General features: G+C 45.0%; 1 protein-coding gene across 1 annotated transcript in view; it reads right to left on the bottom strand.

The window, feature by feature from the left end:
- TTYH3 (tweety family member 3) overlaps positions 1-16,874 on the bottom strand; it is a 105,006-nt gene that overhangs the window by 33,830 nt on the left and 54,302 nt on the right. The window contains exons 2-5 of the mRNA XM_044980682.1: positions 16,372-16,541; positions 7,210-7,321; positions 6,147-6,367; positions 5,149-5,244 (exon numbers count right to left, since the gene is read on the bottom strand). Of these exons, the coding sequence (XP_044836617.1) occupies positions 5,149-5,244; positions 6,147-6,367; positions 7,210-7,321; positions 16,372-16,541 (599 nt within the window). The remainder of the gene's footprint in view (positions 1-5,148; positions 5,245-6,146; positions 6,368-7,209; positions 7,322-16,371; positions 16,542-16,874) is intronic.

Genomic DNA, 16,874 nt, shown 5'->3' on the forward strand with positions numbered 1-16,874 from the left:
GGCACTCTGAGGCAGTTTCAGGGTTACAAGTATTTTCAGTTTTTTGCAGGGCTTTCTGTTACAGTACTTGCGTCCATTGTGATACGAGGTACCACTCAGGATTCCTGAGGTGGGGGGAAGTTCTCGCCAAAGTACATTCCCATCCAACAGGAAAAGCAGGTTTGGGGGTTGGAGAGAGAAACCCTCCAGCCAGGTTTTTTTTTTCTCCCTGTGTCTTTTGAAAGGATCAGAAGACAGGAGAACACAAATTCCTGAGGAATAGACCAGATTTTTCTCAGGGGTATTGTTAGCAGCAGCCTTTCAGCTGGGCTGCTGAGTACAGCAACTCAGAGCAGAGGCAGTTTACAGTTTCAGCCAGGTTGGCTGGAGGCAATTTAGTTCCAGCAGGCTTTGTTGGAAACAGTTTTCTTCTGGTTGCTTGAGGCAGCTTGAGGAAAAGGCAAGTTTCAAGCAGTTTTCAGGGTTGGGAGGAGGTTTTTTTCTCTGCTGGCTATGCTGAGGAAAAACTCTTCCCTAGAGGTGTGTCCTTCCTTTGTGATATCAGGTATCACTCAGGATTCCTAAGGTGGGGGGAAGTGCTCGACAAAGTACATTCCCATCCAACAGGGAAAACAGGTTTGGGGGGGGAGACACAAACCCTCCAGCCAGATTTTTTTTCCCTGTGTCTTTCAAATCCTCTGGAGCCAGGCAATACAAATCTCCGAGAGGATTTACTACACTTTTCTGCAGGTACTAAGTAGCACCAGCCGCTCAGCTGGGCTTATTAGGAAGATTGTTTTTCTTGGAAACAGATTTTCAGCTGGGTTTAGCTGAGGCATAAGGTTTTCTAACAGGCTGTGTTAGAAAAGGATTTTTTTCCTTCTTCTTTTCTTTTTTCTCCTTTTTTTCTTTCTGTCTGCTTAAAAACAGCTAGGAAAGAAGTGCAGGTTTTTCTAGGAGGCTTGTTAGAAAGGACCCCCACTGTGAGGTACTTAGCAAGTGCTAGAAACAGGACAAACCAGTTTTTTGGGTCTTCTCAGTATATCAGCAAACAGCAACTACACATTTGCAAATGAAAAGGTTTTGTTTCTTTTCTATTCAGTCTCTCGGGAATAGAGAGGGTTAGGAATTGGGGAAACCAATTCCCTGACTGCAAAGGGGTGTGGCCAGCACCAAAAAGCAACACCAGCAAGCCACACATAAAATTCACTGACTGCAGAGGGGTGTGGCCAGCACCAAAAAGCAACACCAGCAAGCCACACATAAAATTCACTGACTGCAGAGGGGTGTGGCCAGCACCAGAAGGCACTGTTCCCCATCCCAAGAAATTTCCCACCTACATGGCAGGTGAGGACACTAAGGCCTTCTTCAAAAAGGTTAAAAGGACCTGCCATGGGTACAGCATCCCTGAAGACCAGTACAAGGACTGGTCAGGAAAGAGAACTTTTGCTGTCTATTACAATTATTCCATCCCCATGCTACTGGGGGAAGACTTGGCCAACCATGTGCAGCTGGCCAAGAGGGGGGGAGTGGTCACCCGCGGCCAGGCCAAACAAGCAGGCACTCCCATCCCTGTTCCTGAGCCATCCACCAGGACCCTGTCTGTGTTACCAGAGACCCAGACAGAGGTGGTGGAACCGGATCCCATGCCAACAACTACAGCAGCCATAGTACATCCAGTCCCAGGACCGGAACTGGAAAAGCAACCAGCGGCAGAACCAGCGCCAGCACTGACGCCAGCGCTTGCAACTCCACCGCCAGGGGGCGCCAACGGGCCTAAACTGGCAGAAGCAGCAGACAACTCTACCCAAGAGGCTCAGCCACAGCCTGAAATATCACCTTGTGCACCAGCGGAGAGCGGTCCACAGTCAATGAAAACAACCTCATCACCTACATCGCTCCCAGAGGAACTGGTGTCTCCCACCTCAAGGGAACAGTTCCAGACTGAGCAGGAAGCCGATGACAGCCTTAAGAAAGCTTGGGCGGCGGCACGCAGCAACCCACCGCCTCTCAGCTCTTCTACCCAATTCCAGTTTGTTGTAAAACAAGGACTTTTATATAAGGACATTCTTTCTGGTGGACACCAGGAAGGCCAGCATCCTCAAAGACAGTTGGTAGTTCCAACTAAGTACTGGGACAAGCTCTTAAGCTTGGGCCCTGACATCCCAGTGGCCATTCTGGGGTCAACAAAGCAAAAACAGGTTAAAAACATTCCTTCCACTGGGAGGGGATGGGCAAGGACAATGCCAAGTATGTCCGCTCAAATGCATACAAAGTGTTCTTCAGTGTCAAATATCTTGTTGTTTACATACTTAGTAGTATATGTAATAGTGCATGTGTTTTGTTTATCTGTTTATGTTACAGTGCTAGGAGGAAATCACCACCAGTAGTTCCCACTGTTGGCGATTTGGGGGGCGTGTCATAAACAGATAGTTAAGGGTTAAGGTCTGTTTTACCTGTAAAGGGTTAACATGTAGTACCTGGTGACCACCTGACCAGAGGACCAATCAGAGATAAGATTTTTTCAAATCTCTGTGGAGGGAAGCCTTTGTCTGTGTGAGAACTGGTTTTGGATCTAACAGAAGACAGTCATGCCTCCAAGTTCTCCTGGAGTAGTTTCTACTAATTAATAGTGAGTATTAATTAGAAAGGCGAATTAGTCTTATGGTTTGATTTCTATATTTGCAATTGTGTGTTTGCTAAAGGAAATGCTTTATTCCTGTTTGCTGATATTGCTTTTACTGAGAAAGAGAGAGGATTCTCTCCAGAACTTAGCAAGGTTATACCCTATGAGTGCCCAGCTTGGATTCATAGAGATTCTATATTTTCTTTTGTTCTCTTAATAAATTCTTTTCTTTTCTTTGGACTTGGTTAATTCCTTCCCTTGGGGAAATTCAGGGGAAGGGGAGGGGGAAGTGGGCTGCTTCCCTGTGTGTAGAGATTCAAGGCGTTTGAATCCAGGCACCTCTGTCTCCAGAGCAGGCTGGAGAGAGGGAGGAGGGGGGAGGTTCCTCCTCTGTGAATTGATCTGTGTTCCCAAGGGGGGAAACAGGGGTGTCCCGGCCCACGGAATTGACCGGGTGGTGGCAGCCGAAGGGGAGACCTACCCTAGGATTTTGGGGTGGGGGGAAGACATGCGGGTCCTCACTTTGAAACCGCCCAGTTTCAAGTGAGGGTAGACTCCTGACACCTAGATTCCCAACCCATGTGCTCCATCTTTTGGGCCAGAATGGACTAGTTGAGATATCCTAGCAGAATGATTATATTCCAATAGCTGGAGGAGGAGCAGAAGCCGCTAAATGTACATTAACAGTACCATTATAATCTGGGGAAGAGGGTGGATGAAGAGGAAAGGTGGCATTAGTAATCAAACTAGTCTACCGGTTATCCCAAATTCCAGGCCTCTGGAATTAACAGTCAGTGTACAAGAAGTCAGAATATAATGGCTGTTTCATAAAAAAGGAAAAAAAAAAACTGTTCATGATTGAGATCTTTACCTTGATATTCATTGCCATATTTTGTTAAAGTAAATTAAATACCCAGTGCATTAGGATCATCTGAATAGTAAACCAGGGAAAAGCTATATTAGTTTGTTGTACTGATATCAGACCCTCATTAATGGCTAGAAGAGCCAAAATAGTTTATTGCATTTTGCAATTCATCAAATCATAACAAAATCAAGGGAATTGCATACAAAAAATCCCACTTTTTGAAAAGTTTTGCTTTAATTATACATTGCATTATATTAGTATGCGGTGTGGCTTATTTCATAGAAGAAATGAAGGCTCAGCAATACACAACCTCTGGACCGTACTCTGCTATTCAGCCCGAGTCTTGCTCCACTTCTGGGCAGAGTGGTTGTGAAAACGATCAGATTTGTATATTAACAAGGTTCTGCTGTATTGTGACATATGGATAAGGTGGCGTTGTACACTGACATGTTCAGTCAATCAGTTCACTATGGAGCATTTGGTGTTTTAATGTAAGTGAAGGGGATTGGGTCAGTAACAGTTTGACTAGAAGATCGACAACTGGCATTTCACCATCTTGCGTGGCTGTAAAACACGAGTTCTTTATTCTGTGAACTTCCTTTGGGGAATGCCTTAATTTGAGACTCTAGCTAATAAAGAATGAGTTTCTAATCTGAACTGTGGGTTTACCATCTGTGCATACATTTGCAATTTTGTCCCTTATAACATACCAGGTATGTAATCTGGCAGGTAACTAAAGGCTGAATATACACTGCAATTACTACCATGCTAGGGCACTGTGATAAACATGGCCAAGGGGCCATCATGGTATCAAATTTCCATAATGTTTACAGATACAGTGTGATCCTAGCCAAATATGCAAGGATGAAAACCATGTCAGAAGATGGCTGGGGGAATATAGTTTTATTTTAAAATGATGCCCCAGCATGGTGGAAATATCTGCAATGTACATGTGAATAAAGTTGATGCACATGACTAGTTCTACTCTCACTCGCTCACCCCCCTCCCCCACCCACCCCTCTTGCTTCGCAGCAGTTTCAGTGGCCTTCACAGTGAACAGTTTCATGTCTGCTGAAGTGTCACAGCCAAGGGCAGAGGAAAGGTAATATGACAAATCAGGCATACTACCAAGATGTGTGTTAAGGTGCAAGGCTGGAGACTGCATGCACAATATTAATCACCAGGTTTAAACCCCACCCCCATATACCTATCTGGAGCATCAATGGATTCTTCCTTTTAAAAAAAGGCCATTTTAAATCTTGAGAGGGTCTTCAATTGGGGTGACAGTACCATGCATTGCAGCTTTCCTGCCTTGGGTAAGTGAGCCAGAAAGAGGTTTGCGGTGCTAACTATTGGAATCAAGGCACTCTCAGGAATAAACGTCCTTGTCTTTTTGACACTAAAGCTGGATGTTAAACAGATAGAGTTCTTCTGCCCCCCGCCCCCGCAAAAAAAATCCTATGACTGTATCCCAGATGTTGTCCTAACCCTGTCAGTTTAGAGAGGCTCTGCAGCGCTAACTCGAATTGGTAAGCATGCGATCAGCCATCATTGCACTCTACAAATACTCCTCGGCAGCCCATGCATGGATCCAACTGCACAGTCCGAAGGACTCAACTCGCTATTGTTAATCCTCTACCTGCATTTCCTTGAGAACTGTCTCAGTGACAGGACTTACCCAATGAGAATGGCCTTGGAATTTCTAATTAGTCCAAAGAGCACCAGCAAACAGATCAGTACATGGAATAGAAGTAGGCCCAGGTATCCCAGCCACCTGCAATATATGGAAACATAGTCTGAAGACAAAAATTGGTGTCTAGAGCAGAGGCGAGCATGTCTTGAGAAAAAAACACTTGGCTCTCCCCCACCACGGTCAAGCCTAGCAAGTAAAATTCACTACTAGTTACTAATGATGAACTCCACTACTCAGATCACATAACTAGTCTAGTGTCCTCAGCTAGCTAGCTCTGGTAAACAGGTGTGAGAAAGTGTTTGCAAGAGTGACCAAAGCATTAAGATGTTCAATAACATGCTTCAAACTTAAAAAAGGTAACTGGTCTATGCAGCTGGACACTATACAGAAAGAGTAAATACAACAATAGTCCATGAAGTTTAGTTTGATCTATTTCTGCCTAAAGAATAATAAGAGCACTTCTGGACAGAGGGGACTCCTGAAGTACCTCTGAGTACAGACTGTATCTATTCATTTCTCTCCCAAATAGCGATGGTCAATTCTGCACATCTCCAGCGGCAGCTGCATAACAAGGCCTCTGTATCGTGACTGCATTATAGAGTGTGGCAGGCCTTCATCTATAGAATGTCCAGAGAGCGAGGCAGCAAAGTGAAAAAGCTAACCCCATGCCAGCACCAGAGTGTGAGCAACACAACTTAATGGACTCTACCTGCAAAAGTAACACTCCATCTGCTGATTAAGTCAAGTCACATCTGTTCTAATGTTTTTACCAAGACTCAGCACACTTTTGCTCAGGAAAACAACCCCAATAAAGACAGATCTAAAACCTCTGCTGATGTATAACCAACCTACAGATCAACTAGCTGGAAACATCTTTACAAGTTGATCTGACCTGAAAGACATAAGCTTTAGCATCCATCCATCATGGCCCAACACACACATCATATGGATGTCACAATGGTAGAGGCCAACATGTTGCTCACCTGTACCAGTCATATAGATCAATCTGAACAGCCAGTTCCTCTAATGACAGTTCCTCATTCTTCCAGAAAGGGATCTCTGTTGTTTGCCTAACCAAATCATCCAAGAGGCCCTGGAGTTTCTGGATGATGTGCAGGTAATCAGTCTGTTTCATGAACATCTCCTCAAGGATCAGCAGGTTCGGCTCTAAGGTTTGGTTCAGGGCCACTGCAGTGTCCAACACCTGTGAATCAGACAGAAGAACAAGGGGGTGGGGTGTGGGGGGGAAGAGAACCATTTACAAGAGAGTCTGCCAGGCTACGAAGAAAACCAGGGAGGGTGGAGATAGGGATTATCACTGCCAACAAGTGAGAGACAAATTTCCAGATTACTGCACCAAGGCTCTTCCAGACTCTGGGACCATTTATCTTCACAGGTAACTTACAATGAGGGAGTCACAACTTCTGATTCATTTGGCACTGAAGATGGAGGTAAGCCACAAAGTACCACCATAAACCTAGAAAAGATTCACCAGGGCTGGGCAAGAAAGAGAATAAGCTTATTTCCCTGCTTTTAATCAGGCTCCTTTGCTTTACTTTGGGATGGATTGCAAAGCAGAGGCTTCCTTTTAAGCCACAAGTCAGCGTGCACTGGAAGCCCACTGTGGTGTTGGGATAACAATAGGTAGACCAAGGCTGCAGAGAAGTAACAAAATGAAAGCCCCTAGAGGCAGCATACCTGAAGCACAATATGGCAAACCATCATATTTATTAACAGTACCATTTACTACAGAGCTACTGTTCTCTGCTTTTGGCCTGGCACCTCTTCTGCAGGCGGAGGAGTGCTAATGAGAAGCTGTTTTTAAACCACACACAATCGTGAGAGAACACTTCTTCATTTAGCATGTTTCTATTGCTTCTAAAAATATCAAAGCAAATTAGACTGAAGAAATTAACTCCCCATTAATGGAAATTGTGGCAAACACTTCTCAATTCAGAGACTAACAAAAGAAGGACAGACAGATGCAGATGGAAACATCTGTCTCACACACCTCAATTCCTTGCTACAGTCCTTCCCTGTACTTACCCGGTCTTGGACCCCAGCCACCGTGCGGTTTGCATGTCGCAGTGAGTATGTCAACCGGTGGATGCCGTCACTGGTCTCCCCATTTCCATAGAAGCCAACAGCGATGCCGGCGCTGTGGACAGAAGAGCAAGGAAGGGCTGGTTTACAGCAAGAGTTTATCTATGCAAGTTACTGTTGTTTCTTCCAGCACTCCTACCCTCCCACCAGGATTTCCCTCAGGAGGAGAGCAGCATGCTTTCAGCTCTGGGGTAATGACACTATCCCTATTCACTAGGACAGATGGAAAGATATAAGGAACTGATTTGGTGACCCTGAAAATCAGATTTGATATGCTACAAGTGTAACTGTGGGCTCTGTTCAGCGCCTCTAGGCTGAGTGACATGCACCCTTTTGTTAGGGGTAGGAAAAGAGTAGTTTATGGCCCAGCTATGAGAGTTAGTTGCAGGGCAAACAGAATTCAAACCTCACCATGGGCTATCTGGATTATAATCATCTAGCCAAATTCTCCCTCCCCCCAAAGAACTACCCTGAGGTACTGCTGTGCACTGCTAAATAGGTGCCACATTCCAACCCGTTCTCACACTCTGTTGAAAAGCCTTACTTAGGCCATGTCTATACCACAGAGCTGCAGCTGCACCGCTGCAGCATGTCTGGTGAAGACACTCTATACCAATAGGAGGGAGCTCTCCCATCAGCATAGAAACCCCACACCTGTGAGTGGCAGAAGCTATGGTGGGAGAGCTCCTCTTGCCAATGTAGCGCTGTGCACTTAAACTGACATCTCATGTCGCTCAGGCAGGTGTCTTATTCACACCCCCAAGCAACAGAAGTTATCCTGATATTACAACAGTAAGACAGGCTGCAGTGTAGACAGAGACCCCATGCCTCAGGCATCTGTGCACTAATTACTTTGCTCTAGACCCATCTTATTAACCCCTCCCCTTTATTCTAAAATATAAAACTGCATCAGCATCTACTTTGACCAGTCCTCTCACAGCATCAAGGTTTCTAATGGTGATTATGGTATTAAGATAGCAGGGACTTGTAATCACTGAGGCACAAGTTTTGAAAATCAACTTTTTATTTTTTCTAAGCACGAGAATTTAGTTTGGGATCATTCAGACTCTTACTGATATCTAACCTGGGCTCTGGTCACACAGACCCATTTTCCAGTCAAAACTATGATTAGTTCTTTTGGAATCCATTAACCGAAAGGAGGCAGAGCATGTAACCAAGGAACAGCAATGGAAATGGGACGGGTATCTCCTCCAAGTCAGAGACACCTCCTTGCTTCCATCAGGCAATCACACCAGAGACACTTTCAGTGATTTCCCTTTCCATTCCTCCTTCACCCAAAATCCATCCACCCAGTTCTGTCCCCAGTAGGATGGGGTGTGGGGGGGGGTGAGGAAGAGAGAAGGAAGGAAGGTATGGAGTCAACCTAGGCAACAGGTTGCCTAAATTATGGCAATTCTTGTGGTTTTTTTAAACTTCTTGTTCCCATTTCAGATTTTGGGCCTTCACACAAAGATGGGAAAGATTCCTGGAGCTACGGTGGCCCTCAAGATGCCATGTTTACTTGTTTCATTGGGTGTTTTTAGGTCTCTAGCTAGCATTCAAGCTGAACATCTAAATTTCCCTCCACCAACTTTCTGCCAATCCCTGGGTTACAGCCACTGCCCTGGAGGTTTGATGGTGGTATAGGAAGGAAGTACTCCAAACAAAAATCTTCAGAACCAGTCTGACAGTGTTGCTGCTATATTCAGCAGAGAGGTCACTGAAGGACATTAAGCACACCCTCCTCCTTCCAGCATTTACCTTTTTAGAAAAGGACAAACATCCTGAACAGTAGGCAGCCAAGAATGGGCAGTGGGAGAAGAGCGATAATGGACTTTTGCACATGGATCCGTCCTGGCAAGTATGCCAAGCTGTCTTCCAGATTGCTAGTTCAGATAAATTCCTCCTTTGCTGCAGAAAAAAAAATAGCCCCCTCTCCCTAGTCTTACCATGTTAAAAAAGACCAGCAGGACAGCGTATCTAGCCCTGACTGCATCACTACTTGTTCTCACACACGCAGAAAACAGAAGCAGAGATCACACACTCATGCAGCTGCTCTGCTTCCAGTCTGTCAGTCCCATGGATTTTCCCAGCAATCAGGGCCTTCATAAATTATGAAGGGCTTGGCCTGTAAAAGCCTTAGTTGAGGAGTTTTCCACAGAGGGAGTAGCTGACCTACATCTTGATTGCTTCAGGAAGAGGCAAAAGGCATACAATTCTAATGACATTTACAGTCCTAGTACAGGAAAGAGATTCAATTCCCATGAACGCTTTTCCACAGAAGCATTTTCATCATGTAAATGGAATTGGTAATTATACAGAGAAAACCCTCCAGATTCCTCCCCTGCTGGAATTTATCTTTGACAGTAGCTGTAACTCCAGGATGAGTGTTAGTCATGAGCAAAGCGAACTAGAAGCTGACAGTCCAGGGCTATGTCCTATGTGAGAAGAAGCTTGGAGCCATGTCACTGCACTACACACATCAGCCCCGCCAACCCCATGTTTAGTAGCCAAAGAAAGTAGCTGCGGACCGGGGCGGGGGTGAAGACAGACTCTGAGCAGATTGTCTCAGTTCTCAGGGAGGGTGCAAAGTCTCCTGATTGTTTTGTCGTCTAAATTGAGTCCGTTCTAGACCATTCTTAAGAATGGAGCAGTGTAGATTTGATCCCTACAGTTTTTGTAGGACCACTATTTTGCAGCAAACCACAGCTGCATTAGAGTCACTCCTCCAGAACAGACTTGATCAGTGCAGGAGTCAGCTGCCTAGAAACAGCACCCTTAAGCAGTAGGGGACACTTTGTACTTAATAAGGGGGCACAGCCAGGTGCCTGAGCCAATTTTACTGTATTCTGTTCAGTTTATAAATACTGACTCTAGGCAGTTGAGCAGCCAGCCGCGTAAGAGACAGACATACGCTAAGCCGTCAGAGGGTTCCAGAGCTGCGGGCACTAGAGCAGTGGTTAGTCTCTTGCTTCCCTGACAAAGGAGGCAGATGTTCACATGAGTGCCCTTCTCCCACCAAGAGACAGCAACTTCCATGGGAAGGAAATCTATTAAGACATTCAATATCAGGACTGGAGGATAAAGGAAATTCAAAATTAAAAGATACCACTGAAGTCTGCAAGTCAAGACGTCTGTCATACATCCACTGTGGGCTAAAGACGGTATTAATTATACCGCCACGAAGAACTATTCAATCCTGTTCTTTGTCAATAAACCACTGAAATACAGAAGTTCTTTTTACAGAAGCAAGTTTCACAACATGTCTGTTCCCTTTCCTACCATAATGGAGGGAAGGAAGCTCAGTGCCTGCAAGGGTTGCTGTGCTCTGGTCCCAGCTGTGAGAAAGAATGAGCTGTCACAGGTCAGGGGAAGGCAGCTGGAGGAGATTAGAGAGAAAGTAATGGGGATGCCACTGGGGAATCCTAGCCAAAAAAAATCTGTCTTAGTAAATATTCTTACCTAGATTTATATAAGACACTAATGTAATAACTGCTAAAAAAAGTACACTGAGTACCATAGCAGTGGCACCTGTCCTGTGGGGCTGGCAGGGGGTGGCTCCCTGCTCCAAGTGTTGTGACCTCTATGGTTGCAGGGCCACTCACTCAAATTTGGCCCCACTGGCAGCCTGTCATTGTGACAGAGGGGGGGCTGGGCCAAACCTGAGTGTGTGACCCCCTGCAGCAAGAAGCAGAATCCAGGCAGCCCTGCAGGACAGAGCTGTAGGAGTCACCACTGTGGGAAGTCTGATTTCAGGTGCCCATCTAAAGCAGCCTCTAAGTGTCAACACAGATGCAGAGTGCTGACAACTCCAGGTAAAATTATCTGAAAACTGGGCTCAAGGCAACTCAGCTTGGGCACCCAAAAATGGTAAAAAAAATTAGAAACCACTTTTGAAGAGTGTGTCTTAGCAAGCATTTGCCTGAAGTTTTGTAGGAGCAGTTGGGGGGGGTAGGGGTGTTTGAGGCCACTGGGCTGTGTAAATGGAGGCACTATTTGCCATCTGCTGGAAAATTTCTTTTCTTTGCATTAGAACATAAATATTTGTTCTATTACACAAACCAGATATGCATTGGAGAACACAGGAAGGTTCTGAAGAGGTATAGTCTGTGGTTGAGTATAAGCAGACCTGCCAATCTCAGAGCACTGTGGGCTCAATACTCCCACACCTCATAGTGTGAAGGAGACATACTTTGCACCACTCAGCATGACTCCTCCCGGCAAGAACAGGCTCAGTGTGTCTCAGGGACAGAGCTACAATGAGTTAGTCACATTAGAGCCCATGGAGGTTATGGGAGCCCAATCTGCCTTAGTCACTAGCGTAGTTATAGGTTTCAGAGTAGCAGCCGTGTTAGTCTGTATCCATAAAAAGAACACGAGTACTTGTGGCACCTTAGAGGCTAACACATTTATTTGTTATCTGTAGTTATGCCAGTCTACCTATAGGCAGGCAGGGCAGGAAGTGGCCCCCAGCCAGCTGGGTTCCCACAGAAGCACTCCTGCGCCTACCCCAACCGCACCCCACCGCAGCATGAGCTGCTTGTGGTGATGCTCAGACTACACCTGCTACACTATGCCTTTGCCTGTCCCCCCAGGCCCTTGCTCTGGATTCAGACCATGGCCATTGCTTCAACAGTGAGGAGCTCATCCAAAAAGATGCAGGGCCTGCACAAGGGGTCAGGGGGACCCAGGTACTGTTGTGGTGGACAAGTGCAGCCCCTGATCAGAGTTCATCTCTTTATTCTGTTACAAAGTGCTTCTCCTAAGTAGGCTAGATTCACAGGTGCACTCTAGCGCCTATGTAACTCTGACAATGATTTTCCATGGTGTTTAGCCAGTCAAACTGGGTTTATGGAGTGGCCCAAAAGTAACTGGAGCATAGCAGTTACCTGTGCCTCATTAAGCCAGGATCAAACCCTACCTGAATAGCGTATCTTAGAGGTATTTAGAGAGGTCAGATATTGGCGAGGGCTGGCTCTTTATCTAGGTCAGGTAAAATTTCTATAAAATGTAAGCAGACAACCCATAATAATGTAAAATGGATTGGATATCAGGATCTTTGAAAAGTGCTGAGGAGGTGGTGGTTTAAAAATTTTTTTTCAAATAACTTGGCAGTATGAATCCTTGTTTGGTTTTATGACAGAGACCACATTTATGACACCACTTGTTTGCATTTAGTGCCCAGCCACATGGATTTGTGAACACAAAGCAAATGCTGCTCGTGCTCAAATGGCAAGTGTTCCATGGGCAAGATTGTGGGTGTGGGTATGAAGATTTGGGGTTTGATTCCCCACTGAATTACTCCCCTATCTTTTACAGCGGTAGTGCCAGTTAGTGCCAGTAGAGCTGCACCAACTTGAAACTGCAGGAACAATGGTGACGCACGCGCTAAGGCTTTTTGACCTACTACATGTGTGCTTTGGATATGCTTTGCTACTTAGTTAGAAGTTCAGCACATAAAAGCTGAGTTACAGGTGTTTTATACGTATTGTATCAACATTTACTAATGTATGAAGTCTCAACTGCTGTTGCACAGATTTTTCCATTAGATAAAATGTACTGGTAAAGCGTTAGTTAGGTTTTGAATACAGGTGCTTTACCTTACTCAAACATCCAAAACAAGATAGATTTTGGAGACACTCACACTGACAGAATTACCAACTTGAGATCATGTCTGCAGAGCTCCTGCACCATAAAATTTAGCACTAGCTCACTGAACAGTGAGATTTTTGTATAAACCTGTAAAGAGAACTTGCGTTTAGACAGCCTGCATATTGTGTTGGGGTATTTATGGACAAGACACATACGTTCTGATTTTCCATGTTGGTAAAGGTAAGCAACATTTGAGGATTTCAGAATTGGGAAGGGGGGCCCCCTAATCTATTTTTGCATCAGGGCCTTCACTACGCCCCTGGTGTGTCTCAGTCAGTTTTCCTATCCAGGAGGAAAACTACTGTAATATTAGGCCTTCAGGGTGCAGGGCTTGAAGTGAGAGAAACACTCACGCCCACAAAGTGAAAGACTGATCACCAGGCTTCCTAAATATTCAGAAACGACAAAGGCAGCTCATGGAGCAACTGGCTCTCTGGGAAGAAGATACTTCACAGATGAGTAAGTCTAGCAATGTTGTTATTTGGAGTGCTTATATAGTCCAGAGTTAGCTTATTCTCAAGTAGGAGGACAGCTATCAGCCACAACTGTGTTCTCTTTATTTGAAAGGAGATTCAATGATTAGACATAGTGAACCTTTCACTGTCTGAAAAGCTATACATTTTCATCTTTGCACAAAAGTGGTAGCATCCACTCCTCACATCAACAGTCCATGTTGGCCAGCTTTGCTAAACAAGCAGAATTTCTCTGTAATCATCCTAGAACAAGCCAGAGCCAGAGGTCAATTACATATTCTTTCTCCAGCTGCTGGAAGACAGACATCTGGAGTAGTCGTATTCCCAGTCACCCTAAAATACATTGGCATCTGCCAGTCTGCCACCTTTAGTTCTTCGAGTCCTGCGATAGAATATATACCCAGTCAACTAGTCTGAATAGCACTACAAGCTAATCTGACATCTAGACCCTTTTTAAAGTGCAGAGAAATCAAAGGGTTGTCCATACTGTTTGTGTTCCTTAGCCAGCCATAAACTCTCCTGTACTCCCACCTCTAGCAGTAGGACGTCTGAAAAAACAGGCAACTTACCAGAGCTGCAGGTTGCAAAGACAGAGAGAAAGCAGCATTTGGACAACACCTTCAATCACCACCAGCGATTATGACCTACTGTTTCATGAGCTAGCCAGTTATCAATTCGGTGGGGTGAGAGAGGGGCAAATGTAAAATAAATGAAGAGTCTAGCAAGAATTTTCCTGAGAGGAAGAAGGAAAGAAGAAGATATTGCTTGGACAAATCACAAACCTTTGCTGTAATGACACATGCCTCTCAATTCATGCTTGACAAAAACAGCTAGACTATCACACATTGAAGCAGCTAGTCGAGATTTCAGAAGAGATTCTCTAGATTACTTTCAAACACCAGTTTTTTGTGAGGTGTATCGGTAGTAATTTTGGTGCAAAGCCTTAACCTTTTACCTGCCTACTTTGGGAGGCACGAAACCCACAACAACAACATTTCCCTTCTCACCCTGTCTACAGTTTAAAAACCTCACTACTGCAGATGTCTTGGACACAAAACCACTGCATAACAATAGCTACCAAGAGCCTGCAGCAGCAATTTATAAATAGCATCATTTAAGCTCCTATAAGAAAAGGTTAGGAACACAGCACTTTCAAATAAATTGGGAGTTGATGTTCATGCAGCTAAAGCTCCTGGGTCCACGAACAAGCAAGGTGACTGGGAGTTGAGATTTATTCTCTGAAAAAAAACTGTTTATTTGCCTCTTTCCACTCAATACATCTCTATTTGCCTAGAAAGGCACAGTTACTCTCTGAACAGAAGCCACTGTGTGACAAGATGCCAGCCCTTCTCAAACATCGTGAATCTCAGCCTTTAAAGATTTAAAGGTGAATCCATCCCCAGTTTTCTATGCTCACAATAGAATGCACTGCTCTGCTTCACTGTGTTTGCTCCAGCACTTCAGAGGGTTTCTATTCTCTTTGCCCTGTGCCTGGAAAGAGCAAATGTGAACATGTACAGAGTACAAGCTAATCCCTTCTCAGGCAACTAAGCCCCTTATCCACAGAATACAGCCCCGCCACCATGCAAACCTGAATGCTGCAGTCCAAACAGCCACCTACTCACCAGGTGAGGAGAAAAAGGGGGAAGGAAAAGACAATCCCCTCCCCATTTCTCTCCCTTTGCTTTCCTCAGAAGTGAAGAATTCCCTGCAAGTTCAAACACTGGAAGGAGGAGAACTATAAACCAAAGCAAAAGCCCCATAATGATTCTCCCAGGCTTCTAGCTGTTCACAGTGCTGATTCACTAGAACTGCACCTGATCAGTGTGTTCAGAACAGCACAAGTGAAAATTAAGGCCTGATCTGACTGACATAGTAGTTTTGCATGGTCAAGGAATGCATGATCTTCTCCCAAGTATTCTGAGAATACTTTAAGAGTTAGATTACCATGCATCATCCTTGTTTCTAATACTGTAGAGTTGCATGGTATTTCTAACCATAAATCACTACGACCACACCTAGGAGATCATCTCCACAGCAGGACTAGTTTTGGGAATATGCACCACGGACACTGGAGACACTGATCGGCCCAAGTGCTGTCAAGAAAGGGCAGAGACTGATCTACATGCAGAGGTACTTACTCACAGTTCACAGGCTGCAGTGTATTGTTTTGCCACACTGTCCAAATGAAGCCCCAGGTTTGTTTCAGAAATTGTTTAACTGAGTTTTCTATTTCCTAACTCCTGCCACTAACTTTTTGGAAGGCAGGGTTCCTGGTCTGCACCAACCCAAAAGCAGAATCCAATAGGACTGTATTCTCTTTCCCCATTATCCACATGCTACCGGTCTCCCCCATCTCCCTCAAATGTTTCTGGCATTAAAACATTAGTGGCTGACACTAGCAACATCACTAGTGATCCTTAAGGCAGTGCAGCAGTCTTACCGAAGGGATAAAAATGGAGCAATCAGGATTGCAAGCACTGGATACCATTTACATAGGAAGAAATCCTTATTCCAAATTCCAAGAGGAAGAGCCATGCTTTTTTACCCCTAAATCCACCTAACCAATATATTTATTTCCTTAGGGAAACCTGCTTCCAATGTAAATTCCTGACTAAGCCTGCATCCATTTTAATTAGGTGGTAAGCCTCTCAGGACAGGGTCCTTGTTTAACTGCTAGTAAATGGCAAATACCCTGCTGCTATTATGGCACTTTATAGTCATCATCATATGACTCAAACCATTATGCAGTAAGGTGTGGAATAGCAATCAGAAAAGACTATGCTGGATTTTAAAGTTAGGAGGAGTACACTAAAAGAGAGGAGGCTGTTTCCAACAATACCCTGTATCCAATATATTGAGTCACTGCGTCGGTAGCTGATGCTCAGCATATGTATGGTGTGGGAGGGATGCAGTGGAGGAAGTAGCAGTGACAAAATTGGTGACGTTAATTTACCCTACCGACAAAACGTAAACTCACCTGCAGACAAGGGTCGCTATGATAACACACCAAGCAGTGCAGCAGCAATCCGCATTTAAGTGCTCTTCACTTTTTCGATGGCGGCAGCACAGCCAGAATGAGTAGAACAGGAGGAAGAGGAGATCCAGAGCAAGGCAGGACAGGGCAACACCACCAAACAGCAACAAAGCCTGAGGAAGACGACAAAAATAAATAAAATAAGAATCAGTTACATCAGAGGCACCTCCATAGCATAAATACATGGCAGACACAGATGATTTATCTGAGTCCCAGGGATTTTGCACTCATGGAATGGGTCACAGACTCCTCCCCTCGACACAAGACTATGGCTTGGCTACACTTGAGAGTTACAGCGCTGTAAATCCACCACTAGCGCTGTAACTTACTCCCCGTCCACACTGGCAAGGCACATACAGCGCTGTATCTCCCTGGCTACAGCGCTGCATGTACTTCACCTCGACGAGAGGAATAAAGAGAACAGCGCTGCTGTTGCAGTGCTGGGG

Source organism: Mauremys mutica, chromosome 11, assembly GCF_020497125.1.
Source record: "Mauremys mutica isolate MM-2020 ecotype Southern chromosome 11, ASM2049712v1, whole genome shotgun sequence".
NCBI lineage: Eukaryota > Metazoa > Chordata > Testudines > Geoemydidae > Mauremys > Mauremys mutica.